The following is a 27,873-nucleotide window of genomic DNA, read 5'->3' as shown; positions in this document are numbered from 1 at the left end:
GATGGACAACTAAATATGAGACTTGTTCCTTAATTATTTTATTATAATTAATTTACACTTAATATAATGGATCAAATGCTTAATTTACTGAGGAATTAAATTAATTTAACATTACACTAAAAACTCATTTACTTAACCTACGGATTATGGCACAGTTGGTAACGCAAGCTGAACATGTGGGAAGAGTTCTTAGATTCGATCCTCACTAAATGCACATGCAGAGAGGGGCGAGGAGACTTAACTGTAATTAAGCTCCGAGTCGAATTAGGTGGAGATATCGTGGTTTAAAAAAAATATCTAGAAAATCATTTTAATTAGAATTGAAACTAAACATAAATTAACTTATATTTCATATTTTCATTTATTAACACAAACTACATTGGCAAAAGTGAAAAAAAAAAATATACAAACAATCATAATATATAAAAAATAATTCCTTACTGGCTAGGATTTATAGAATCATTAGTAAAACCCTTAACATCTCCAACAGCAGACTGTGAAGACACAACAACACCTTCTTCCATTTTCTTCCACCCATCTGCAACCCTATTCTCTCCTGACTCCTTAGCAATGTCATAAGAGGCATGTAATCCAAATAACAAATAATATATCAACAAAACGCCAGTCCATACACCAAACCTAGCAAACGACAAACCGTCTATAGACCCTAGAAGAAAAATATTAATAAGAATTGAAGCAGAAGGCAACCATGGCACAAATGGAACACCCCATAGTTTTGGATCCTTGGCTTGTGGAACAAAAATCTTAAGCCCTAAAGTAGCCAAAAACCAAATGGGTATAGTAATAACATATCCAATCCAACCATCTCCATTTTCAGCCCAGATAATAGCAGTAGCAATAGAAGAAGCAAGAATTAATAATATACATACCACTAGCTTAACTCGATTTACAGGCGCAGTGACTCCAGTAACATAGTAACGACGAACAAGAAGAGCAACAGCCACCAGAGTGAAAATAAACAAGGTAGAAATAGAGAGAAGATTAGCTAAAATATCCATTTTAGTAAAGAAAGCAACAATGGCGGTTGCTGTAATCATCACAATAGTAGCATTTACTGGTGTTCCTGTTCTTCCATTAACATGAGCTAACCATGGTGGCATCATGTGGGTTCGAGAAATATGAGTTAGATATCGAGCTTGACCAACAGCTCCGACAAGCAAAGCAGTAGTCATACCTTGTAAGGCACCAAGAGCGACTATATATTTAGCCCAACTCAACCCCACATATTCAAATGCCACAGAAAATGCAGCGTCAGGATCAAGCTGTTTGTATGGAACCATTAAGCATAATGTGGCAGCTAATAGACAATATGCTAACGCGATTACTGTCATCGATCCCACTAATCCTATAGGAATATCGCGAGCTGGGTTTTTAGTTTCTTCTGCCATTGTTGCAATTGCATCAAATCCAACATATGCGAAGAAAACAACAGCTGATGCAACAAAAATACCTCGAGCACCGTGAGGTGTAAAGGAGGAGTAGTTTTTTGCTTCTGCTTTGGTAAGACCAGCAATGATGATGAAGACGATAGTGATGACATGAACAATGGAAGCGATGTAATTAAAGCGAGATGAGCCTTTGGTGCTAAGAACAGCGAGGATACATATGACTGAAGAAACAACAACCGCAATGGGGTCTAGATGGCCGTAGTCGTCAGGAAGACTGTGGACTATTATACGGAAGTCGTCGGGATTGTGGTTGCAGAGAGTTGCGAAATATGATGTCCATGAACGAGCCACCGCAGCACCGCCGATCACGTACTCTAGGAGGATGTTTCCGGCGGCAATGAAGGCTACAAAGTCACCTAGCTCTACTCTTAGGTAAGCGAATGATCCACCTGAAAGGAAAGAAATATTTTTATTATTATTATTATTGTTAATTATTTTATCTATATGATTTGCACTAATATTTTCAAAATTTTAAGTTGTAAGGTTGAAATTGATCTAATTTATATGGTTTTTGGTTCAATGGTTTATTGATTTTTTTTTTTTTTTTTTGTTGAATAGTAATGATGTTGCAGTAATATAATTTTTCTTAAAAAAATATTTTAAAAATAAAATGTGATCTTAATACTATCAATAAAAAGAAATTATTTAGCTTTGTGCATGTAAAATTGTAAATTGACCAAAAAATACTTATCAAAATAAGTTTAAAAAAAAAAATTTCTAGCTTGCATATTATCCGAATTTGCTCTTCAGAGCTTGAAATATGTGTCTTTTTCCACCTTACATTGGAAAGTCGTGGCCTTTAGGAGATAATTCGTCAAAGGAAAATTTTGGCTTGTTCTCGTTTATAAATCAAATAAATAAAATTAAATATTTTTTAAAAAATATTTTGACTTTATATGGTTAGAAATACTTTAGTTTCAATAAAAATCTTTAATTTTATTAGTTTGGTTGATAAATTGAGTCACGGAGATAAGTTTTTTTTTCTTATAAAAGAGTAAAGTGTTATCTTACGAATATTTAAAGAAACTCTATTTTAGGAAGCCAAAACTGAAATCTTTTAATTAAGAGAAAAGAGATTACTATTTAAATTGGTTTTTAACTGTTTTTTAAGAGCAAAATAAGATTTTTTATTTTTTAACTGTTTAGTCCACTAGTTACATGCGAAGGATATTTCTGGCTTGATTTTTTCATAATTTGGTCAGCAAAAATAAATAAATTACCTTAATATGAATATTAAATACATAACATACCTGCAACTGGAATTTCCACTGCAAACTCAGTATAGCAAAACACAGAGAGCATAGCAGAAACACCCGAAATCACATAAGATAACAGAATAGCAGGTCCGGCGTGGTCACGTGCCTCAAGTCCGGTTAGAACAAATATACCTGACCCGATTACAACCCCTATGCCAAACCAGATTAAGTCCCACCAAGTAAGGTCCTTCTTCATATCATGCTCGCTTCGAGCCTTTATTTCATGCAGCTCCGTGGAGTCCATGGATCTGGTCAATAACCGATCCTTGAATCGCATTGGAGTTTCGCTAAGAGCTTTCATGTAATTTCCCCAGCTTTGAAATGATTCTTCTGGAAGAAAATCGTTCTTCGTACAAGAACAGCCTCTTCGCCGGATTCCGGTGTCTGCCTCAGCTGCTTCGCCACCTCTCATTTTTAGTTTTTCTGAGAGAAACAGCGGGAGCGAGTGTTCTTGTTTTATAAGGAAAATTGGAATTGCCTAGTCGATGATAGCTATAAATGTAGAAATAATATACAGACAAAATGGTCTATTATGTATGCGTCATCGAAGAAAACGATTTATTATTAATTTTAATGAATTAATTAATGGATGGAATCTGGGTTCGGCAATTTATTATATGATAATAATAATGGTGAAGAAAGAATCTGCCAATAACTTAGAATTTTTATTTATTTATTTATTCATTTATGAGAGGCTAAACGAATTGAAATAATATGTTATACAGGGCTATGCTAAATTCAACTGATTATACTATAGGAATAACTATATTCTAAACTCAGCAAATTGATCAAAATATTTGAAAGAATTTAAATTTGAAACATCTCGTTCCCAAATTAGCTAAAGAATTCAAATTTGAAACATCTCGTTCCCAAATTAGCTATAAGATATATATATATATATTTAGATAAACCAATAAAGAAAGTCTTTCTCTGTGGACCTTTCTTTCTTGGCTGCAACTGATAAAAGAGGAATAATATAGTTAAATAGTTTCCTCATAATAGTTGTAATTTCATATTTCTAATTTCTTACATTATAAGTATAGTTCGTCCAAAGAAAATCTATGTTGGCTGATTTGATTTTTATATTTTAATTGTCTATTGTAAAAGGTTAATATTAATATGATTAAGCATTAAAAAATGAAAAATCGTATGGTTTTGGTCATAATTATTTGGCCAAATGCATACATATATTCATGTACTTTACAAAAAAAAATTTTGTGGTACCTCAAACTTTGCAAATGACATATTATATCTCTGAAGTTACAAATGTTGCTAATATTGTATCCCTCTTTATGCTAACAATAATTTTTTTTTTTTTTTTTTTTGCATTTATGTGCATAATATTCACTAAATGTGTAGTTAATATAATATTTAAAACAATAATTTTCACATTTTTCAACCTTCTAATAAGTGTTTAATTGAATTAATTTTAGAAGTTTGAGTATTCAATATAATAACTTTTGCAATTTGAAATATTTAATTAATACAATTTCGTAAATTAAAGTGATCAATAGATCAATATAAAAATTGATAGTGCTACAAAAATTTAACATAAATTACATGGACGAATTTATGCATTCCACTGGACCATTTTGGATTAGTTAGATATTTTAAGGTGTTTAGAAAAGTTTTGTGGATAAGACTTGTTGGAAGAAGTATTACGTTATTACACACGGAGAGACGACAATAAGATTCTGGTTTTGGACTTTTAGCATCTCGGTAGGTGTATATAATATTCTACACGTAACGCAATGGGAAAAAAGACAAGGTGCTACTTCGAAAAGAAATATATATATATATATATATCCTTGTTCACACTAAAGCACTCAGTCTTCTTATAAAGAGTACAAAAAAAAGAAAACAATACATATAGATTTTTTTTTTTTAAGTAGTATTAGAAACAATAATGAATAATTTCTCGAATAGCTGTCATTTTTATTTGTGTTGTGGAGAATATTTTCTCAAATAGTTTTGTTCCTTTTTAATTTGATTTGTTTCCTTTTAACGATGTCTTGATGGGATTAAGAGAATTAGACTAAATCTTGAATTTATTTGTGGTTGAGGGGAATCGAATCGAGTTCTCTCACTTCTCATATAAGTAAGAAGACCAATCAGACTACAACTACTTAATTGGTCGACTAAATCTTGAATTTGATACTTACAATAAGTACAAATGTTTATTTTTTACAATTTCGCTTGAAAGGGAAACTAATACAAAGGAAGATAAAAACTAGAGCTTCAGGAACAGGGAAAGAAAAAAGCATGCACGCCTTTGTATTTTACAAGAGAAACCAATTACAGAAACTAAAGATAAAAGTTATGGATACCATCAATACCCACAATAGCCAGCCAGTCAGTATACTTTACTTCCTTTCTTTTTTTCTGTTTTTGAAAATTAATTAACCTTAACTTGTATATTAATTTTGCATCTACTTAAGCAGTAGGCTGTGCACCTTCTTCCAACTCTTTCCAGCCCCCTGCATTTCTTCTCACCTTTGATTCTTTAGCAGCATCATAAGTAGCATGTAAACCAAATAGAAAATAATAAATCAGCAAAACAACAGTCCAAATACCAAACCTTTCAAAAGATTTCGCATCAATCGATCCGAGAAGGAAAATGTTGATAATAATCGAACCAGATGGTATCCATGGCACTAATGGAACACCCCATAATTTTGGAGCTTTTGCTTTTGGAACAAAAACACTTAGTACTAATGTAGCCAAAAACCATATGGGTATAGTTATAACATAGCCAATCCATCCATTACCACCTGCACCCCATATAGCAGCAGTTGCAATAGAAGAGCCAAGAATTACCAAAATGCACAATATCAACTTCATTCGATTTGCTGGTGTTGTAACTCCAGGAACATAGTAACGACGAACAAGAAGTGATAGTGCAACGAGCATGAAAATAAACAGTGTGGAGATGGATAAAAGATCGGATAATATATCAAGCTTTGTGAAGAAAGCAATAATAGCAGTAGCAGTAAGCATGACAATAGTTGCATTGACAGGAGTTCCGGTTCTTGAGTTAACCTGAGCTAGCCATGGTGGCATCATATGAGTACGAGCAATGTGAGTGAGATAGCGGGCTTGACCCACTGCAGAAACAAGCAAAACTGTTGTCATTCCTTTTAATGCACCTGCAGCAACAATGTATTTAGCCCAATCCCATCCCACCAGTTGAAAGGCTACAGAAAATGGAGCATCTGCATCAATTTGCTTGAAGGGAACCATAAGGCATAATGTTACGGCTAGTAAACAATATAGCAATGTAGTTATTGCCATTGAACCTACTAGACCAATAGGAATATCGCGAGCAGGGTTTTTGGTCTCTTCTGCCATTGTAGAAACTGCATCAAACCCAACATAAGCAAAGAAAAGCACAGCAGCTGAATTAAAAATACCACGAGAGCCATACGGAGCAAAATCACTGTAATTTTTGGTGTCCGCATTAATAAGGCCTGCAATAATTATAAAGAGAATTACAGCAATGTGGACAATGGATGCTATGTAGTTGAAGCGAGAAGAGCCCTTGGTGCTAAGAACTGCAAGAACGCAAATGACGGCTGTAATCCCAACAGCAACGGGGTCAAGATGGCCGTAATCATCAGGAAGGCTGTGGGCTATGATACGGAAGTCATCAGGTTTGTGGTTGCAGAGAGTGGCCAAATAAGATGTCCATGAACGTGCCACCGCAGCACCACCAATTACATACTCGAGAAGGATGTTGCCAGCGGCAATGAACGCCATGAAGTCGCCTAGTTCTACTCTTAAGTAAGCAAATGAACCGCCTGATCGTGATGGAAGAACAAATCATATTAAGATGCTTCATTGTATAAATTTGTTGAAGACAAATTAAGTTGTCATGTTAACAAGAATAAGCATAACAAATATTAAAGAAACAAAATTCTCTAAAATGGGAATTTTAGAAAATAATGAAATGACAGCTACAACAATAATAATATTAGCAATTAATTCTTAATCCTAAACTAGTTGGTATTGGCAGTATAATATCAAAATCCTCAACTAACATTTAAATTGTTATAAAGATAGGCATAAGATTAAGTTTTTAAATTCTACCAACTGGGAAAGATGTATATACATTCAACAAAGGCACAAATAAGGGTGTGGTAACAAAAGGACAAGACAGTAGTCTACTATGGCTGAATGCAGAAGTTGGGTACACAAGTATTTTCTCTACTAATTTATCAAATAGTAAAAAAGGTCAACTTTCTAAAAAAGCAAAAGTCAAATCCTATATATAGTAACCGAGTCTCAGTTATTGTCACATGTCAACGATGCCAGCTCAAGTCTACCGAGCAAAAATAGTAGACTGCAAGTCTTTACCTAAAGTATTCTTCAAAGCACTATCGCAGTCATTAAATCATTATCTTATGCAATTGTTTTGTTTCAAATGAAGAGTGTATCTTTGACCTTTAAACGCAAATTGAAAAGGACAAAAAAAAAATTAATATTTCTATAAATATAACAGACTTTATATTTTTCTAAATTCTGCAAGAAGAATTTCTGAATATATAAATATAATATTTACAATGATCACATTAAGCTAATAATTATCACCAGAATTTTTCTTTTTAGGGAAAACTATGACCAATAATTGTTCACTGCGTCAGAATTAAGATTCATTGTAATTAATTAAATTCTAAATTTATGTACCAGCAACAGGAATTTCAACGGCGAACTCGGTGTAACAAAATACGGAGAGCATCGCGGAGACGCCGGAAACCACATAAGACAAGACAACCGCAGGCCCGGAGACCTCCTTTGCCTCAAGACCAGTGAGGACGAATATTCCAGCGCCAATAACAGCGCCGATACCGAACCAGATAAGGTCCCACCACGTTAGGTTCTTTTTCATTTCATGCTCGCTTTGAGCTTTGACCTCTGTGATTTCTACAGAATCCACAGATCGAGTAAAGAGTCTGTCCTTGAAACGCATTGGCGTTTCAAGGAGTGCTTTTCCATAATTGCTGAAGCTTTGAAATGACTCCTCAGGGAGAAAATCGTCTTTTGTGCACGAGCAACCTCTTCTTCTCACTCCTTCACCGCCGCCGCCGCCGCCTCTCGCTTCTTCTACACCAACTGCCATTCTAATAACAAAGAGCGAAATACAGATCTTAATTAGAAAGAAAACTTAATTGTTCATATGTTCTCGACAATCAAACAGAAGACATAATATAGATTATGATCCTCAAGGAAATCAACAGATTTAATTCATTACCTGATTAAGAACAGAGACTTGAGAGGAGATGATCGGAGGAATTAGCCAGAGATAGGGAAATTTCACGGTGACCGGTGCTGGAAGGTTCGTGGAGAAAGAACGAAAGAGTTTCTTTCTCTTTCTCTCTCTTATTTTCTTCCTCACAAGTTGGGCGCCGGAAGAAAGTGAACCACATGCAGAATCTATATAGGAGGGAAAAAAGAGTGTCTCAAAGCCGAAAATGATTCTATAACCGGTAGATTCCAGCAAAGATTCAATCAGAAATGACACGTGTACGGTGCTGAATTGTTACACAGTAAGTACTGGACACAGCTATAATTTTTCATCTAAAAAGGAAAGCGTAATTATTTCGGTGTAATACTCGTAAGGAAACCTTAATTAAAGACAAGCCGATCTTAGAGGACCTACACACTAATCCAATCTATAAAAAAATTGTTAGTATTATTTTATTTTTTTCCTAATAAATGGTAAACACGCTGGTTAAACTAAAAATTTACTATCTTAATTTCATAATACTTGTCACATTTTAAATTTTACATCCCTGAAAAAAAATCATTAAATTTATATAAGTTATAATAAATTATTGAGTAAATTTATAATACTATCCTCAATTTAATATTAATTTTTTTAAGAAAATTATTAAATTAAAATAATAATTATTGATCATATACAAAGGGTAAATACGAAAAAATAATTTATTATTCTTTATAATCACAAATATAACAAGTATTTTGGAATAAATTATTTTATCAAATATGATAAATATTATGAAATGGGATAGTATTTTTTATTAAATAATTACTTTCCTGAAAGCGAATATGAAAATTACAATAGCTATTGCAGGTGCTGAATTTAGCATGTATTTATATATATTTGTTTTTTCCAACGTGTATTGCACGTTATTTATATTCGTTAATTTTTACCCGTTGCAAGTAAAGGTAACTTAATTTATAATATTAAGCTTTTGTTATCAATTGTAATATTTTGAACAATTTATATTACTAAATCCAATAGCATTAAAGTAGAAAAATTATGAAATAAAAAAATAACAAAATTGCTGAAAGCGATGATTAGCTTGACTTAACTTATTACATTTTAAATATATATTATAGATATTATATATTATAGATAGGTAATTATTATAATAATTAATATATTAATCATTGTTTTAGGGTATTATTTATAGTTTTTATCTTTTTTTTTTTTTTTGCTAAAATTTTGTAAGCATATAATTAATTTTATGGTTACTTTTTTTTAGAAAAAATTTTACATATGATTTGCTAATATAATGTGTTTACCATAATTTTATTTATATATATTTATATTGAATTTTATTTTCTATTTTATATCAAACAATAAATCTTATAATATATTCTTGAATAAATATAATAAATTACATTTATTCTTTGTAAAATAATCATAACCAATCAAATTAAAGATTTAGTAAAAGTAATAGTAAAACATATTATATTTTTACCATATTTAATATGTACCTTATGTAGTATAATATAACCAATCAAAATCAAATTACTTTTATTTTTTCGATCAATAAAAATTAAAACTATTAAAAATATTATATTTTTATCATATTTAATAGATATCTCATTTGATATATTAATATAATTTTTTAGTTTATCTAGTATAATTTAGACTTAAATTGGGTTAATATAATCAATCAAAATTAAATTACTTTTATTTTTTTAATCAATAATATTAAAATTTTAAAGATATTATATTCTTATCACATTTAATATATATTTTATTTATTATATAATATAATTTACTATTTTATCAAATAGAATTTAGATTTAAATAGGAAATCAGTATGGACAATCAATCTTTTTTTTTAGAAGAGACCAATCAAATTTAAATTATCTTTATTCATTCAACCAATAAAATTAAAATCCTGAATGATATTATATTCTTATCATATTTAATATATACCTTATATAATATATAATATAATTTTTAATTTATAATTTTAAGAAATTAATATAACCAATTAAAATTAAATTATTATGATTTTTAAACCAAATAAAATCAAAATCCTTAATATAAACTTAATATGGGCTTTTTCGATGATCTCAATGTTGTTCTCCTCTCCGTTCATATGTAGATAGATAAGTTTGAATTCATTCGACCAGCAGTTATGGATTAATTTTCTATTTCAGAATTTCTAAAAAAAAAAAAGAGACGAAACATGAATCCATTGGACCCCATTTGAATGCATTGAATCAACAGTTTGAAATTAGTTTATATTTGACAACTAATTTGAATTCATTCTTCTATATGTAGTTTTAGATCATATGAATCGATTCGATTTCATTTAAAATTCTCAGACTGATACAATTTTTTTTTTCAATATCAATTTAAAATTCATATTTTGGTGTCAAATTTAATTTCTATTTACCAATTATGGTTTTAAAGATTTCTTTTTCGAGAATTTCACACATAGGTGCAGAAATTAATGTCCAATACGAAAGCAAGCTTAATTTGTCCTTCTGCTTCTCATTATGGGAGCTGCTAAGAATAAAAAATCTCTATCAAAAATCTTTATTTGTGTAAAAATCGAGATATTTTATATCTATCTATCTACCTACGTTTATATAAATATATAAAGCTTGAAACATATTCCATAATGTCATGAAATTTTAAAATTTTATTTTGCTCAGTCACAAATGATTTTTTTATTTAAAGAAATTTATTTTTTAATTTCATTTATACATATTGATAAAGTGACATTAATATCATTACTATTAATGATAGTTTATAGTTTTTAATAATTGATATAATTAATAATATAATTAATATTTTAAAAATATTTCAACTTCCTTTTTAATAAGTAATTAATTTCAATGAAATTAATAAATATTCGTTACTATAAATGAAAAGTCAAATGAAATTTGTTTTTTTACTTGTATAAAAGCATAGCTTTCTTTTCACATTTCTTTAGGAAAATTATAGTATTCTCTTCAATATTCTTAAATACTTATCATGTTTCAAAAAGCACAGTATTTTCAAATGTTTGTCACGTTATTAGCAATTGCTTTAATTATTCAATAATTTATTATAATTTAGACAAATTAAAAATAATATAATTTATTTATTTAATAATTAATTATAATTTAGACAAATTAATTAATTTTCTTAAAAAACATGAAATACCTGAATATACGAGTATTCGGAAACGGATGAAGTAAAATGGCAACCCAAAACTCCTCCCTTCAGTGTCTTCTTTTCATAAGCCTTACATGTGTTCTCGTGATTAATTGCAATGGCACAGGTGATGGAGATAGAAAGGCATTCAATTTCATCTCCCACGTCCATATTTCTTTCTGTTATTTCTATACTCTTGTTTACTTCTGTTGTTCATTTTTTTTTTTTTTTTTTACCTTGTTTTAGAATCAGGCAGCTTTGTAAATTAAATATTCTTTTATTCTCTTTTAAACGTAAATGATTTACATAATTTGTTAATTTTAGATTAGAAATTGATGCTAGAACTTTAACATCATGTTTGATTGCAAAGAAATATAAAATATAGTGATTGGAGACATTTAACATTATCTTTTTTTTTCCAATGAATAGTTAGAAACACTCTCATATATACATATATACATCATTGATTCCATCCATAGGTAATTTTTTTTTTCAATGAATAGTTAGAAACACCGTCATATAAATATTATTAATTTAATTTATAGATTATCTATAAATCGGGTCTAAATAAATCATTCTTTTATTTGATTACATCTCATCGGACATAACCTTAATTGAAATATAATATATTAATACTGGAAGAATTCTCTTTTTTTATTATGCTGATTTTAGTGAGATTCAAAAAATGACTTGGACATAATAAATAGTGATTAATTGTTTATCTTAATTACTATCAGGTATTGCACACTAAGACATAGCCCAGTGAAAAGTGTATATGCAACCTGACAATAGATCCAGTCAAGTTCGAATGCCCTCTCCCCCAATACTTAAAAAAATAATAATAATAATAAAAATAAAAAAATTATTATCAGGTATTAGTACATGACCATAACCTTGCAAGGGTACTAATAACAACAAAATACATAAAATTAGCAAAATTGACTTAATCGTGACATTTTAATTCGACAAAATGAGCAATATATTTGAGAGAGAATAAAAAAATTATGCACGAACACAGATATTTATAGACAACAAAATAAAACTAAAATACCAACAAAAGTAGAAACTCATTATAACTTATAAGCATTCGCTTCAATCCAATTTAAATTATTACAAAAATTGAAAACCAAGATTGCCATAAGTTACGTGCTCAAGAAGACATGTTCTCAATGAATTAACCATTACAGTGCACGTACCGAATATTTCTAAGTTTAAAATAAATAATAAAAAACACTATGGGTCTCAATCTAGAATGAATATGATAGCCTAAAAACTGGCTTCAATTGTATATGATAACTCAATTGCACCTCCCAAAAAGGGCTGTACATTTCAAAAATTTCTATGTCAAGCAACTAACAAGTCTGAACAGCAAAAGACCGCCTTTTGCTCCAATGGTGGTAAAAAGAATGAATGTAACATTTAAAATTACAAAAATTGAAACGGGGTGGAAAAAAATATGAACAATAAGGTGACGCGTTGAAGAAGGCGGCTGCTGCCCAGAAAGCAAAACCACTGGCAACTATGTGAATAGAGTTACAACATCTCTACGGTATCCTCTTACCATCAAGAGCCTAGGCACATTTTCTACTAGTAAGTCCATATATTCCATGTAAAAGTAAGATGGGTGGTCTACCGGTGGTGGCGGTAGACTCACAAGCACTACCGCAGCCATTCTCGAGTATCTCAATATAGTTGAATTCAGCTTTAGGGTTGTGTATAAGAACTTCTCAACCTGTTGCTCATTCACCACCACAGGTTTCCCATCGGCCATCAGCGTAGTCCCTTCGCCTTGAGCTTTAGCCTTCATATCATGTAAGTAATTAGATATTCGTCGCTGAGCAGCAGTGAACGCTTCAAATGATTCGTCTTGTTGAGATCCATCCTGTACTCGTATATCCCATGATTTCATTGATATAACAATCACTTCTGCTTGCATTCGAAGATCATACAGAAATTTCTTCACATCAGCTTTTAATTCCTCTGCATCTGAATCTTCCTCCGCAATACAGAAGACCTGAATCTTACAACTCTCAAAACTCTCCTTTGTAAGGAGAAGCTGGGAAAGGAGAAGCATCAGACCACCATCTCTCACAATCCAATATAAATCAATTGTACCATATTGCCTCTGATACTCGTTCGGCCATTCGTCAAGACCCTTGACAATAACAACTGCTTTGTTTGCAACAATACAGTCATTAATTATGCCAACAAAGGTGGCTGGTATTTCAGTTAGGTTTTCACGACGCCATATTTCAGGGTATCTCATCACCACAATGTTTGGTTTGAGGTTACCCAGGCCCATGGTTTGGACAATTCCACGAAAGCCTTCAAACATATTTGGAGCTACTACTATCTCTGCTACACCTTCACAATTCTTGTAATCAATGTAGGTAGCAAGTTGTTTGCAGGCCACCTTGGCATCTTCAGCATGTTCACGGTAATCTCCATCTAATATAGTTACAAAGATAGACATTCCACGGCCCTTTTTCTTCATGCAGTTTGCAAAGTCAGCAAGCTTAGGATGGCAAGGTACATTTTCTGGCAGCTTTCCCCAAGGCCGACAGAATATGAGAGGGATGGGATACCAATTCTTTGGGTGGACTTGGTTAGCTGTAAAAATGGCATGTCAATCATAGTGAAAAGATAAGTACGCAAAAATAGGCATCCAAAAGGGGAAAAGTTGAACCAACTGAAAGGCTTTTTGTGAGCAATAAACCTTTTGAAAAAGCCACGCTCCGGGATCAAGTTGTCCCCTTAAGAAATAAATAAAATTCCCTATGCATATTGACAATATAATGTGCATATCTCAAAATGCATCCCATCCAGAAAATTAAAGTTATTATTTATAATTCCCAGGCTACAACATCATTTACCAACAAGCAAGTCTATGCAAGATATTCATTGAATCCTTGAAAAGTTTACAACACCATTCGATGTACAAATGCAGATCCCAATGCATTCTTACAAACTATATTGCCAAATGCAGCTTACAAGAAAAATGTAAATTTCACAGTTTATAACTAATTAGGGACAACCCTAGCTCTAGTTTTTCTTGACAGCTACATGATCAACATCTTATGCTTGAAACCAACATTATATGTTTGAAACAGTAGAGGAATGATTTATTACACCATTAAAATGCTTACAAATTTTTATTTAAAAGGAGTAAAGAAAGAAAGAAAGAGGAAAGGCATGAGTTTGAAACATTTGATATTAGTGTCAAATTCTCATATCCAGTAACTCCGCACATTGACAGCATCTAGATTACAAAAAATAAACAACAGAATAGAAGTAACACATAATAATACCATCACTTGCAAATATATTCATACGAGGCACAAAACATAAGAGGGGAAAAGGTTACAAGCAGCAAGACCACAGATTGCCATTAAGATAGCATATTATATTTTCAAGAATCCATGCAATAAACATAACAATCAAGAGCTCTATAAGAGAATTATCATATCCTGTAACTACTTTTAGGACAATATACACACCTCCTAGAGATCGAAGACTGCGAAGAGCTAACTGAAAATATGCACTCTTGAAGCCATCACCCCAGTCCCCGGCCTTTCCTTTAACGCTCACATAATAATATATGAGACTAGCAAGGGCTAGCGACACAACAGTGAACGACCAAGAAATCAAGAACATAATAACTGCAGGGTAAAGAAGTAGCAGTAAGATTGATTCCCCAAACAACACACATCTGCACTCACAAATCAAGAAAACAATAATTGCAAGTTTTTCTCGCTTTATGCAGCAGAAAAACTGTAAAAGGAGAGTTGAAAAACTGCAAGTAAAATCCACCATCTTACGTGCCCACGAAGTTTGGAGTGGATGAGGCTGCTGATTTTTCATTTTCACACCAAAATTTTAATGTGTTCATTTCTTCTTCTCGGCACAATAAATCAATAGAAGTAATGGTAGTAAAATAATAAGAAAAAGGAGGAATACCAATACAAAGTGACGCTCCAAGAAGAGAGAGGCTCCAATGGTGAAACTTCCACCGTGGACGCCAACTGGGGGCATCTAGAAGATCCAAAAGGAAGCAAGACAAGTTCACACCCGCATAACACAAAAGGAAAAACATAGTTACAGTCGGAGTGATAAGATCCAAATTCCCAATAACAACACAAGCAATACAAATAAATGCTGTAAAGAGGGTGGCAATGTGAGGCTCCTGTCCATCTGCAACTTTGAAGTAGTTGAGAACAGGCAGAATATCATCATTTGCTATTGCTGCAAGTAGGCGTGGAGCACCTGTCAGGCTTTGAAGAGCTGCTCCTAAGGTTGAAAGAATAATACCAATGTATACAATTGCAGGGGCAGGCCAAGCAATAGTGGCTGTAAGTAGCCTACATTAAAGATACAGATTAGTAAAGAATATTATTACTCACACTTTTGCAAACTCAAAACATTATGATGAAGTTTTAGTAATGTTCCATCAAGAAACGAGTGATGGTTCATTGCCATAATTCAAAATCAAGGGTAAACAAATCAGAAGGAAAGAACGAAAAAATTGTAAATAATTAAGCCATGCACAAGTACATAAAAGGAAATGAAGCCAACAAATTAAGCTGCTGACATTAGCACACGAGCAGTAGCATAAGTCCAAACTTCATACCACTGACAATAACAAGCTGTCGTAAGATACTAGACTCAGAGAGTATCAAAGAACTTCACCATCAATACGCCAGAAACCCCTCTTGCCCACCCTATCTATATTCTGGTCAGCATGATAACTAACAATTGGCAAGTTCCAAATCAGCACATAAAGAAGCAAGCAAGTGCATAAACCAGTTATTAATATCAATGAATAGAAATACTAGGGTAACAAGAATGCTTGCCAATTTGAAGATATTATAGGCCTGAAGACATGTGTTTGCCATTATACATATCAAAAGCTGCCATGCAAGATACTCACCTCATCACATGTTGATAGTTGAAAACAACAAGGTATCAGAGAACAATGCATCACTTAACAATGAACAAAAAGTACAGGATAAAAAAATATGCAAAACTTGTTATGTCAAAGAAATATACAGAGACATCGAAATCACATTTAAGAAAAAAAAAAAAAAAAAGACATGAAAAGTTAGGAACAAAGGTATCAAATTAAATACATATAATTACCTGTCTGTTAAAAGTTTGTCTCTAGTTGCAAGTGCTCCAAAAAATAACACGGAAATCAGGTATAGCACAGTAGTTGAAAGAGTGGCAGCCAAAGTACCAACAGGAATTGAACGCTGTGTGTCCTTGAGTGAGGCTGATCTATTAGAACCTGCCATAATTCCCGTTACAGCAGGGAAAAAGAGACCAACCAATGCACTGAGAAAATCAAAGGGAAAAAATCAGAAAGTATCCAAAGGATTCCATCCCAGACCAGTTATGATAACATGAATTGTCATGCTTCATTCAAATATTATGTTAGCATCAGAATTTGGAGGCACAAAAATTAAAATTCTAATTCATTAGGCTACCAAATGCTTCAGAGCAATGCAACATTGACCCATGTCATAATTTTGGGATAACCAAAATACAAGAATACACCTTACTTTAATGGTTTAAGGACTTCTTTTTCCTTCGGCAGTCAAACTTAATTCTTGTTTCAGGAACCTCCATGCCCCATGTTCAACGGAACTAAGATAAAACTAAACAAAATAATAAAATACTTCTATTTTTGTTAATTGTACAATCCAATTAAGTTTCAGGTTTTATTTAGTCTCCCACCACCACTATTTCCACTTTTATAAAAACACAATTGAGAAAATCAGTCACATTAATGATAAGATCGAATAATTGAAAAAAAATTCCAGTGCCTTTGTGTGATTATGGGATCAGCATGTGATAACCACCATGGAAAACTTATAAGGCTTGGGCCAACAGAATTATCAAATTGTCCCATAGAACTAGTACCAAAACCCATTACAAACAGATTGATTTGATGAAATCAACTTTTATAAACAACAAAATATGAAAAGTAACACATTACTTGAAATTCCAATAAGTCTTTCCTTGAGGATCAGGTATTCCAGCATCATTGGTAAACTGATAATCTGAACTCCAGTTTTCTTTGAAGCTTTCCAGACTCAAACCCGTTATTCCAGCTGCATCAATCATTTCGAGTGTAAAAATTCATTCTATTACACCACCCAAACAATAAGATAAAACAAAATTTTTTAAGCGAAAAATAAAAATCCACAAATGTGCCTATAAAACCAAAGTTGAACTGATGAGCATACTGGAATACTAATCTGATCTCCAAAATTTGGTCAAAAAACTTGAAAGACAAAATTACTGCCTCAAACAACATATTATGTTAGAGCAAATCTGGACTCAATATTAACATAAGTGTTTTGGATTAATAGTTTGCCAAAGCAGTGTAATATGGCTGCACGTTTGGATCATGGTTTTGATAACTGCGTTTTTCACAACATTTCAGCTGTGTTCATATATTATTTTACTTTCCACTTCTCTGTGGGTGATTCACCAATTGCCTAGAAACAGCAGAGGAAACATGACAAAACAACTAATTCTCATGTTTCACCAATTATTAACATAATAGTTAATATCTTGCATATTTTACTAATTCTGCTTTTTAGCGCTTTTTTTTTTTTTTTTTTGAATTCTTGTTTATTGTTGATTTAAGTGATTTTGCAAACGGCTTTAAAAAATTAATGGCAGCCAATTTGGAACGATTCAATTCAAGTCAGATTGATTCCAGGACACATTTTTCATTTCTATTGCTGTTTTCCAATTCCATTATTTAAAAAACCTTGGCGTCACTAGCAAAATCCCAAAGAGAAATACAACAGAAACTGTAAGTTTGTGTCTATGATATCTTATACAGCTAAATGTAAATATTAACAACAGAACAAGAATCTTTGAACAATGCTGCTATTGTACAAATGAACAAGAAAACAAGCCAGCTCAATAAAATACTTGGGCCAGGGAAAATTTAAGCACAAAAACTGAACCAATTCCATGAAGCAACCAAGGACAAGAAGCTAGAGGAAAGCAGCTTCCAACTGTTTGACACTGCTAGACTAGCCATATACAAAGAACTCAACCACCCTTGAGATTGAGTTGAGAAAATAAGATACTTTCTCATACCTGTCATTATATGCTATAACTATATATATTGATCCGACACAAATGAACTCTCCTCGAACCCTTTTACTTCAACTCAAATTCTCCCCAAAACAGTAGAAATTCGAAGTAAATTTCTAATTTTTTGTTTAAAATTATTAAATTCCATTAAAATTTTCTTATTTTTATAGATATTAGTTCTAATGCTTCACAACCTGTTTTTAAAATTTCATACTTCAATTCTATAATAAATATCTCAGATTCTCAATAAAGATGACAAACAGGCCCCTCCTAGCATTTTTTTAAAGTTGAAAAAAAATTATTTTTTATTTGGCCCCCTAACTTCTGAATTTTTTTTGGCCCCTCTACTTTTGGAATCTGGTTCTGCCAGACTCATTCTCCATAACAATTGACACACTCATATTCCAGAAATAAAGAAAGAACTATTTTGATCATACTGCCAAATAGGATAGAAATAATAGTTCAAATCCCAAATTCTTTGTTAATTTTTGTTTTGCTTCGTAGAACTAGGACTAAGTAGTTCTTGTACAACAAGGCAATAGGAGTATTTTCATTAGTTTCCTGATCCTCCTTTTAAATCGATCTTGCTAATAATATCTTCAATCACCAGTTTGAGAGATCATAATATTTGTTCACCCTTAAGTAGGCTAGCTTTTATTCAAAGTCATTGACATTAGATTAAATTTGAGAACCAGGCTTCAAGTTATGGTTTGACTAGCAAAAGTAGCAATACAAATAAATAATAAACAAAAAAGAAAAGGTAAATTAAGAAATATCCTTGACAGCTAGTTATACGCTTTCAGACAGTAATTCTAAATAATTTGTCAGCAAAACATCTCAAATTTTGCATCAGATGCAAAGATATTTATCAGCACTAAATTCAGTCCAGAGAATACTGTTAGTCAAACACTTCCCACTGATAATAATGCATATCAGCTGAGAAAATGATGCATGTGTAAACATATCTGTAAACATTAAAGACTAACCTGCTGGACGATCCTTCCTTGCTGTAAAAGTCCCAACAAATATGCAGAACAGGGAGAATAAAACCGGTATAAGGAAAGCAGGTGCAACCCGGTTAATCATTTTCACACCACCGAAAACAATGAAGCATAAGAGGAGAGTAACAACAATCCCATAAATTTGCAAATCATGTGCACTTGGACTTTCTATAGGTTCTGCAGTTGCCGTTCCATTAACTTGTGTAACAGTCTCTACATTAGAAATATGGAGAACAATAAAATGAATCAGTATAATGTTGATTTCCAGCACCTCAAAATGATAGGTTTAAATACTAGTACCAACTACTGCAAGAAATTCTTAATAGTACCTCTAAATATCCCAGCAACAGGCACAGCTTTTAAAAATGTTTCCACAGCTCCCAACACATAACTACAACGGTAAAATACAAGCGAATGAAAAACACAGATGTCAGCAAAGGTGGCTAACAGTTCTTAGAAAAAGCTACAAAGATAACAGCACGCATTATGAGCCTCAAATTTGTGCATTCTTAAGGTCATGGACCTCAGCCACAAATATCATTGTAGCATCACTTATGAAGTTCATTATATCTACTCACAGAGCTCCAGCAACTGCATTCCCAAGGAAGAAACACAAGCCAATGCTAACTCCAACCTCTGGGCCAAGAGCACGACCAATGAGATAATAAGGGCCTCCACCCTAGAATTAAACAGACACCAAGTTGCTTAAAAAATAGTTCCAACATTGACCCAGTGGTCCAAGTCAATAGAAAAAATTAGCGTACAACACTGGACAGTCCAATACAATTTATATATACTTCTGATTTGCGTAGCATTTCAATTCCATTTCTTTTAATCATACTAAAATATCACATACGAGGCCCTAAATCTTTAAATGGATCGATACTTCAGTCCCTGATCTTTTACAGGAAAAAATTTTTTATTTGTTGAGTTTTCACATACTGAACACTTTAGACAGTTTTTCATATAGTGAACACTTTAGACCTTTTAGTCTTTCAATTACATTTTAATCCCTCGACTTTAAATGAAACAACCTTCTTGTTGAAGCAATGGAACTTTTGTTTGGAAGAAAAACCTAGATTAGTAAAATTGAATGTTGATGTAATCTAATTTACTTGTATTTTGTTATGAATCCAGAGCCTACATGTTTATTGGGTTAGGTAACAGGTATGGGTTCAGATTGTGTTTTAGCCAACTAGTATATCTTAGTTAAGATGCAGTAAAAAGCGTGGTTAGGAATGGCTGAAATCTAATTTCATAAAGAAAATCCTCCATTTATATTATATACATATTTGTATATAGCTTGTTGAAGGTTCTTCTGCAAGAACCTGTTTTCCTTGTCTGCCATCTACGTTAGTATTTTTGCCAGCATTTAAATAGTATGCAATTAAGACAACATTAATAAAAGTTTGGTTCATTTAAGAGTTGGGATTAAAAGGCTATTAAAAGGAGTAAAATATAGTGACTTAAAAACTAAAACACCTTTAATTAATTTTTAAGAGAGAACATAAGTGCATAGTTCCCTATATGCTAGGGAACTTTTTATATATAGTTCACTGCAGGTTCATTTGCAAGAACCTGTTCCCTGTGTGCCAGCTGTGGTAGTGTTTGCCTGCATTCCAGACTGTTCTATCTCAATGTTTTCATATATCCGATTGTTTAAATGTTTGAGAACACCATTAATAGAAGTTTGGTTCATTTAAGAGTATGAATTAAAATATGATTAAAGGACTGAAATATAGTTAATTAAAAACTAAAACACCTTTTAATTAATTTTTAAAGGAGAACATAAGTGTATATTTCTCTATATGCTAGGGAACTTCTTGTAATTTAGTCAACTAATCCATATAAAGCATCATCTTGCTTATAGCTAATTCAAAAGTCTATAACAAGTAAGAAAATTCAAGTCCTGACTAATATAGCCAACTATTATAACTCAACCATATTTGCGTTCTTTTAACCTTAATCAATAACATTAAACCATATTGCAGTCATCAATTCAGTTTCAGTACTAGAAGGTTGAGAAAAAAAAGAACTAATTGCAAGAACTGAACTTTTGGCTTGTTTTTTCCATTTTTAATTTTTCTTTAATTTGAACGAACATTTTTAAATTTTTAATTCCATCACCAAATATCTGGAGAAATCAAGGTTCAAATAAATAATATGACATTGACAGGTGAGCCTGTCAAGTATACAGAATTGGAACATTTGATTTTGAGATGCTTCAAAATCCTTGTTATCTTTAAAATTTTTCTCATGTTTGTGCAACAGTAGGGAGCATATTTACTTTGATAATTCATTGTGGTGGAATGCATGAAAACGGTTAATTACTTTTTCATGGTTTCATAACATATCGACAATACAAGTTCTAATTTCACTGGAAAGAAATTGATGATAGAATCGGAAAAAAAAAATATAAAGTTCTTTCATTAAATTGAGAAACTTTAAGGTTCTTGATAGAATTGAAAAAAGCACCATAAATTCAATAATGTTTTTGCAATTGCCCAAAAAAAACAATATTATAAATAAATGATAGATAGATTTTTAAAAATACTTGGCCAATATGTAAATTGCAATCTACAAATTGAGGACAGATTTCAGCAAAGAAAGGTTAATTTGGAAGGTGTAATAGTAACACAAAGCACACATTTAATACCCAAGCACTATCATTCAGATGAATGATCAAAATTTGGTTAATGCCAACATACAAGAACATGATGGGAATAACGGGGAAGTGTAACAGAGGGCTAAACCTTTTTCCTTGTATAGAGTTGGAAAAATTTCTCGTTCATAAGAACACAAATAGTCTAGCTAAAGGGGATAAGAAATTCTTGATTATGTCAATGCATACCTTCATTGCACCATTAGTTGCAATAGCACTCAATGAAATTGACGTTAGGAAGGTACATAAACCACAAAATGCTACCAGCAGTAGTGATTCACCTATGCCAGCCATACCAACAATCCTGCAATTGTCACAACCAGAAAGGAGAAAGATGTGAATCTAGAAACTAATTAATCGAGATCTAGCTAGAGAAAAAGCGAATTCATAAAAAAGGGAAGCCAAAATTAACATATAGCTAAAAGAGAGTTACCAAGTAAATCGGATATAGTAGATAATTCCCAATATGTTCTGCAGGCACGGGACAAAAACACCCATCATTGTGCCCAATTTAACTTCATTAGCCTGCATGATACATAAAAAAGAGGAAATGCATCAGAAAGGGTAAATATTATAATTCCTATAAGCAACAAAAAAAAGAGGGTGTAATTCATTTAATATGGTTCTCTACTTTCAAGCCCAGCGCTTGGCAACTCCACCTACCCAAAAAATAAGCACGTACAAGAGCCAAAGGTGAAAAATACTCATAAGCAACTATGCCATGCAGCTAAATTCATTTTCCAGCATGATTTACACTTTTCCCCAAGAAAGAAAAATAAAGCAAAATAGGGAAACACAAAAGATCCAATCCTTTGGAGCAAGGTGAGTTTCTAATATCTTTGTCTTTTCAAGTAATATCTTGGTCAAGAGGGCAGCCTCTCAAAGCAAAGTAGACCTCATTTAAAGTCATTAACAATATGTATGAATGGAAAATATCACCAACATACAAAATTTGTAAATCCTTGTCAAAGAGATGTATTTTCCCCAGGTCCTTCGGATCCAAATTAAATCCCCTGAACAGTTACAAGAGGATCTGGAACTACTAGACTGTTGTTCTGAGTTTCATCCTTAGCCCCTTGGGACTAAGATTCACATCATAACAATAATGCGCCAATAATAAAGCAAATAACTGTGAATTCCTCGATGACAATATACAGCTGTTAGGCATGCTCTCATTTGCACAACTGGCAGACTAACACAATTTGAAAAACAGTTTGATGCATGGTAATGATGGACTGTTTCACTTAAAAGAATAGAACAGTAATAACTGCAGGTTGAAAATTTCAACAAATTATGCCACAAACATACTCTAAGCACCAAGGGAAAAGGCTAATAACACATATTGCATAAACATGAAACAGCATACACAAGTCAGCATATGCTAACAGAGAAATTTTGCTAGTTATGCATCAGATAATAGTGAAAGAACTATGTATTGCCAACCACTTATTCTATAAAAAGGCGGAACTATAATGAAAGAAAAGGGAGCTTATAAATTTTCACTCGGGACATTAGCATACCCTTGGACGCTCATAAGTGACATTACCATCTTCACCATCCCTAGGACTAGAAGGTGCTACCACTTGCTCCGTAGACATACTGTAAAACCAGTCAAAAGCAGGTATCAACACCAAAGTTAATGAACTTTTCTTAGCTAAAGCATACTACATAAAAGTATTCAGAAAAGGAGATCAAACAAGGAATAAATCACAAAGCATTATTGTGCGGCCACCTCCATCATATTCCAAGAAATATGGCTGATAGAAACAGAAAAATAGATAGCTCAAAACTTATAACCATGATAAGTAGCATAGGAAGGATTAACTAAATTTCAATAATAATAAACTTCGAGGAAATGCCTCTTCTCACATTTAAGCCTTTATATCAAATATCCCTTCTTAAGGGCAGTGCATTCATTATCACTGTAATAGCATTTCACAATAAAACAACCTCCGCCTATACGCCAATCTATATTGTATTATGCCTGGAGTTGGAAGTTCTAAAGTGTCAACCTGCATCAGGCAAACATTTCTAGCTACATGACCCGTTCTAACAGAGATATACATAGATCGCAAATCTTGGTGCAATTATAAGATTGTTCCACAGTAACCTAGCAATCACAAGTTCAAACCACAGAAGTAGCCTCCTAGTAAGGCTGCATGATATGACCTTAAACAAATCCCACTATAATGGAAGCCTTAAGCACTCAGATTGTAGATTTGACAAGAGTTTGCTTGTTTCAAGGTTAATTAGCATAATTAAATTTTAAAAAAAATGTAATTAAGAAAGATGAGAGAATATAAGCAAGAATGAACCACGTACCTTTTAAGACCAAGAATATTGACAAGAGAATCAAAACCAAATAATTCCAATTTGTGTTCACTTTCTGAGCCATGGACCTCTCCATTAGCAGGAATCCTCACTTGAGGTGCATTAGCATGCATGTCTTCAGGCACAACTAGTTTGACCTTCCTGTTATAGTAGATTATTGAATAAAATAAATCATCAGCATTATAAAATCAAATAAAAAGATGTCATGAACTAAATTGAGCCTATGGCCATCTACATGACAGGCTGAATTTAACAAAACATTCAAAAGTATAGAAAGACTGCAAGAGAGCTAACTTCAAAAGCTGCTCCACTCCACTGAACCAAGCCTAATTCAACTATAAACCAGCTTAAATAAAATTTTCAATTCTAAAAAGCAAAACTAGATTTGAATTCTCCATATTTTCTCCTGCAACCAAACCGAACATCCCTAGGATTGGAAACCGAGACAGACAGATAACCAGATGCAGACATATAAATATGCAGAGAGAGAACGGACTTACTTGCTGTTAGATGATTGTGTACCGGGAGAGGAGGAAGATCCAGGATCCATGGAGGACATTTCAAGCACAGCGCGATCGTGAGCAACGACAGGGCGGTATTTGCGACCATGCTGGCCTTGGAAGTCGTCTTCCATACCACCTTCAACATCTTCATTGTCCATTTTTGTTGTGTTTCTCTGTTGATTTGTCGCTGCTCAAGATCTATATTCCTTAGAAATATAGATCCAATTCAAAACCAAGAATGGAAGAAATGACGGATTGGAAATGGCCTGACCAGAGAGATCCCAGTTTGAGAATGAATTATATAAATTTTGTTTGTTTTTCCTTTTTTTTTTAATATAATATAAAAAATATGAAAATTACAGAGAGAAAAAGAGACGTGAGTTTGAAAAAGAGAAGAAACCCGGTTTCGATGTTGGTTCCTCCTTTTATATACAAACAAAAAGAGGGAAGATGGGGATGGATGAGATTAAAACGCGCCCGTACACTGCCGTTTTGAAAAGTATGGTTTTGAGGCGCGCTCTCAATTTCTTTTTCTTTAAGGAATATAATAATCGCGACGCAAAGATAGCGTGCCCGTAATTGCGCCATCCCGTAATTTCTTTAAGTTTAGTTTTTCACTTATTTTGTCAAAGAGAAAAGAAAAGAAAAAGAAAAATAGCTGTTTTATTTCCATAGGCTAATCATTATCTTAATAATTTTTAGGCTTTGTTTGGAAAGCACACGAAGGAAAATAATAAAAAATTATTAATTTTCTTTCCAGTCATTCTTCATCTCTATGCTTAGATATAATCAACGAAATAAAATAAATTTATTTTTTTTATTAAAAAAAATTATTATTATTGGAAAGAAAATTATGCATTCGCTTAAATAATAAAATATTCAAGAAAATATTAAAGCTTGTTAATTAGTTTTGGAGTACTTGAAGAATTTAGGATTCGTATGTTTCTGTAAACTTGTAGGAAAATATTTTTTATAATTTTTCATTGTTTAGGACGTTCAAAAAAATAAGTCAACAGAAAATATTGTTCTGGTCAAAGGAAAATTAAGTTATTTTTTTAAAGAAAACAACTTCTCATCATTAAGAGAGTAAAATATTTTCTCGAGATTAACAAACCTTACAAATTCATATTTTTTTTAATTTATTACTAATCATATTCACTACCACCAGTCAACATCTAACACCGATTACCACCACCGGCCACCACCATCGGTCACCGGCTACTTTCATAATTTAAATTTTTTTTTTTTTTGCATCTTTTCATATTTAACAATAAAATTTTTAAATTATAAATTTTCTATTATTATTTATATTTTTATGGCTCTTATGAGATAAAAACTTTAATATTTTTAACTAATTTTTAATATTACAACGAAACAATGAAAAATAAATCATTTGAAAAATATTTTTTAACAAGTTGTTTTCCTGCAAGTTATCTTATAGAAACAAATAAAGCCTTAATAAAAATAATGAAATTTTCACTTTCCTCAATATTTTCTCCCTAAATTAAAGAGACTCAAATGAGCCGAATAAAAAATTAAAAAAAAAAAAGAAATTACGTCCCTCAATATTTTCCTCTTTTTTTCTGAATAACGGGAAATATATTTTTCTCAATATTAATATTTCGAGTTATTTTCCTTATTTCAGAAAAATACCTTATCCAAATATGGTGTTAATCTTTGTCTATATATCTATATATAAAAGTTGAGTTGTACAGTTAACCGCCAAGTATAAGTGATAACAACTCACCATATCATCAAAATCAAAACATTAATACCAATTGCAGGTAAATCAGAGACTCAAATTTTAGTGTTTGGAGAAATAACTTTTTTTTTAATAAAATACTACGTCAGAGTATATTATTAATATAAAAAAAGCTACTAAACAAAAAAAAAAAGCCATTCAATGACCAATAAGTTTCTGAGGTTGATCACCACTTAATTATTTAATCCTTTTATCTAAAAAGTGTCATTCAAAAAATATATTTTTGCTGTTAATTTTTTTTAATGAAAATACCAGAGTTAATGCGAGCTCATTCTTTAGCCTGAGTTGCTACTCCTATCGTATTGAAGTGGAGTAGTGTTAAATTTTTTTAAAATGCATAGGATAATATAATTTTTTTACTTAGTCAAAGAGTAATTTTAAATTAAAGATAGTCAACTAAATAATACTCCTTTCGTTCTTTTATATAGACACAACTAATTTTTCATTAAGATTTAGAAAATAGTTTGACCAACTTTTTTTGTAATTTTTTTCCTAATTTACCCCTAATATATCATTTATTTTTCCTTTAATATCAATACATGTCTTAAATTATGTTTCAATATTTGATGAAGTTTTAAATGCTTTGTTAGAATGAATGAAATACAAACATTTGCAAAAAATGAAGTTTATACTATAACATGTGGAGAGAAATTCATTTTTTGTCCTTTATTTAGGAAAATCGTGTTAAAATATGAAAATTTATGTTCATTTAACCTTCTAATTGCCTTTAATTATTGAAAACGTATTTTAAATATTGTATAATTTTTTAAATTTTCAGCGAAATCCATAAAAAATCCTCTCAATGTGTCCAACTTGATAATTTTTTATGCTCTTTGTCTATTCAAACTTCATCAGTGCTCATATAACCTATACGAGCACATTTTTTTTTTTACAATGAAAATTGATGTAAAAAATCCATTCATCAAAATTCATTCACATTAAATGCTCATTTATACTTTTGCCTACTACTATTTTGAGAATCTACCATACTAAAAACTTCACAAAGGACTAAAATAAGTGTAAGATAGACTTTTCATATTGGCATGATTTCTAAAGTTAACAAATTAGACAAAATTTTCAATATAAAAAGAACACCCAAAATATAAACTTCTTCTATATAAAAAAACGGAGGAAGTATCAAATTGTAAGAAGCATTTTAACGTATAAGTAAAATTAAATATTATTTTACTTTTTACTTTCTATTTAAAAATCAAACACCCTCTAAATTCCGTTACATTCCTAATCCTTCAAATTTAAAATCAATTTTGTGTTTTCTATTTAATTTACAATTAGATGAATACTCCATTTCCAATGCTACATTAATATTTGTGTTTGGTGCAATGTAAGTAACGTTGGAAACTTCTATTAGGCC

At 31.8% G+C, this 27,873-nt stretch overlaps 3 protein-coding genes across 3 annotated transcripts; all 3 read right to left on the bottom strand.

Annotated features, from left to right (window-relative positions):
- Positions 1 to 320: 320 nt before the first annotated feature.
- LOC105636965 (cationic amino acid transporter 1-like) lies at positions 321 to 3,202 on the bottom strand. The gene is made up of 2 exons (XM_089726596.1): positions 2,720 to 3,202; positions 321 to 1,858 (listed from the first exon to the last, which is right to left on the bottom strand). Exons 1-2 carry the CDS (start codon positions 3,135 to 3,137, stop codon positions 438 to 440), a joined length of 1,839 nt encoding a protein of 612 aa, XP_089582722.1. The 5' UTR covers positions 3,138 to 3,202; the 3' UTR covers positions 321 to 437.
- Positions 3,203 to 4,855: 1,653 nt separating this feature from the next.
- LOC105636873 (cationic amino acid transporter 1) lies at positions 4,856 to 8,159 on the bottom strand. The gene is made up of 3 exons (XM_089726779.1): positions 7,974 to 8,159; positions 7,409 to 7,842; positions 4,856 to 6,522 (listed from the first exon to the last, which is right to left on the bottom strand). The coding sequence occupies exons 2-3, from the start codon at positions 7,839 to 7,841 to the stop codon at positions 5,159 to 5,161; spliced, it is 1,797 nt and encodes a 598-aa protein (XP_089582905.1). The 5' UTR covers position 7,842; positions 7,974 to 8,159; the 3' UTR covers positions 4,856 to 5,158.
- A 4,218-nt stretch (positions 8,160 to 12,377) lies between these two features.
- Positions 12,378 to 25,136, bottom strand: CCC1 (cation-chloride co-transporter 1). Its single transcript, XM_012220260.4, has 13 exons — positions 24,737 to 25,136; positions 24,228 to 24,377; positions 23,426 to 23,504; positions 22,339 to 22,430; positions 22,095 to 22,209; positions 19,822 to 19,922; positions 19,573 to 19,634; positions 19,229 to 19,456; positions 17,125 to 17,239; positions 16,266 to 16,460; positions 15,087 to 15,487; positions 14,627 to 14,788; positions 12,378 to 13,739 (listed from the first exon to the last, which is right to left on the bottom strand). The coding sequence occupies exons 1-13, from the start codon at positions 24,895 to 24,897 to the stop codon at positions 12,649 to 12,651; spliced, it is 2,952 nt and encodes a 983-aa protein (XP_012075650.1). The 5' UTR covers positions 24,898 to 25,136; the 3' UTR covers positions 12,378 to 12,648.
- Between the last annotated feature and the right edge of the window lie 2,737 nt (positions 25,137 to 27,873).

The sequence above is a fragment of the Jatropha curcas genome, chromosome 10 (assembly GCF_041381405.1).
Source record: "Jatropha curcas cultivar XTBG-Jc1 chromosome 10, XTBG_Jcur_1.0, whole genome shotgun sequence".
Taxonomy (NCBI): Eukaryota; Viridiplantae; Streptophyta; class Magnoliopsida; order Malpighiales; family Euphorbiaceae; genus Jatropha; species Jatropha curcas.
The sequence above is the reverse complement of the archived record's forward strand: the minus strand, read 5'-3'. Positions and strand labels throughout refer to the sequence as shown.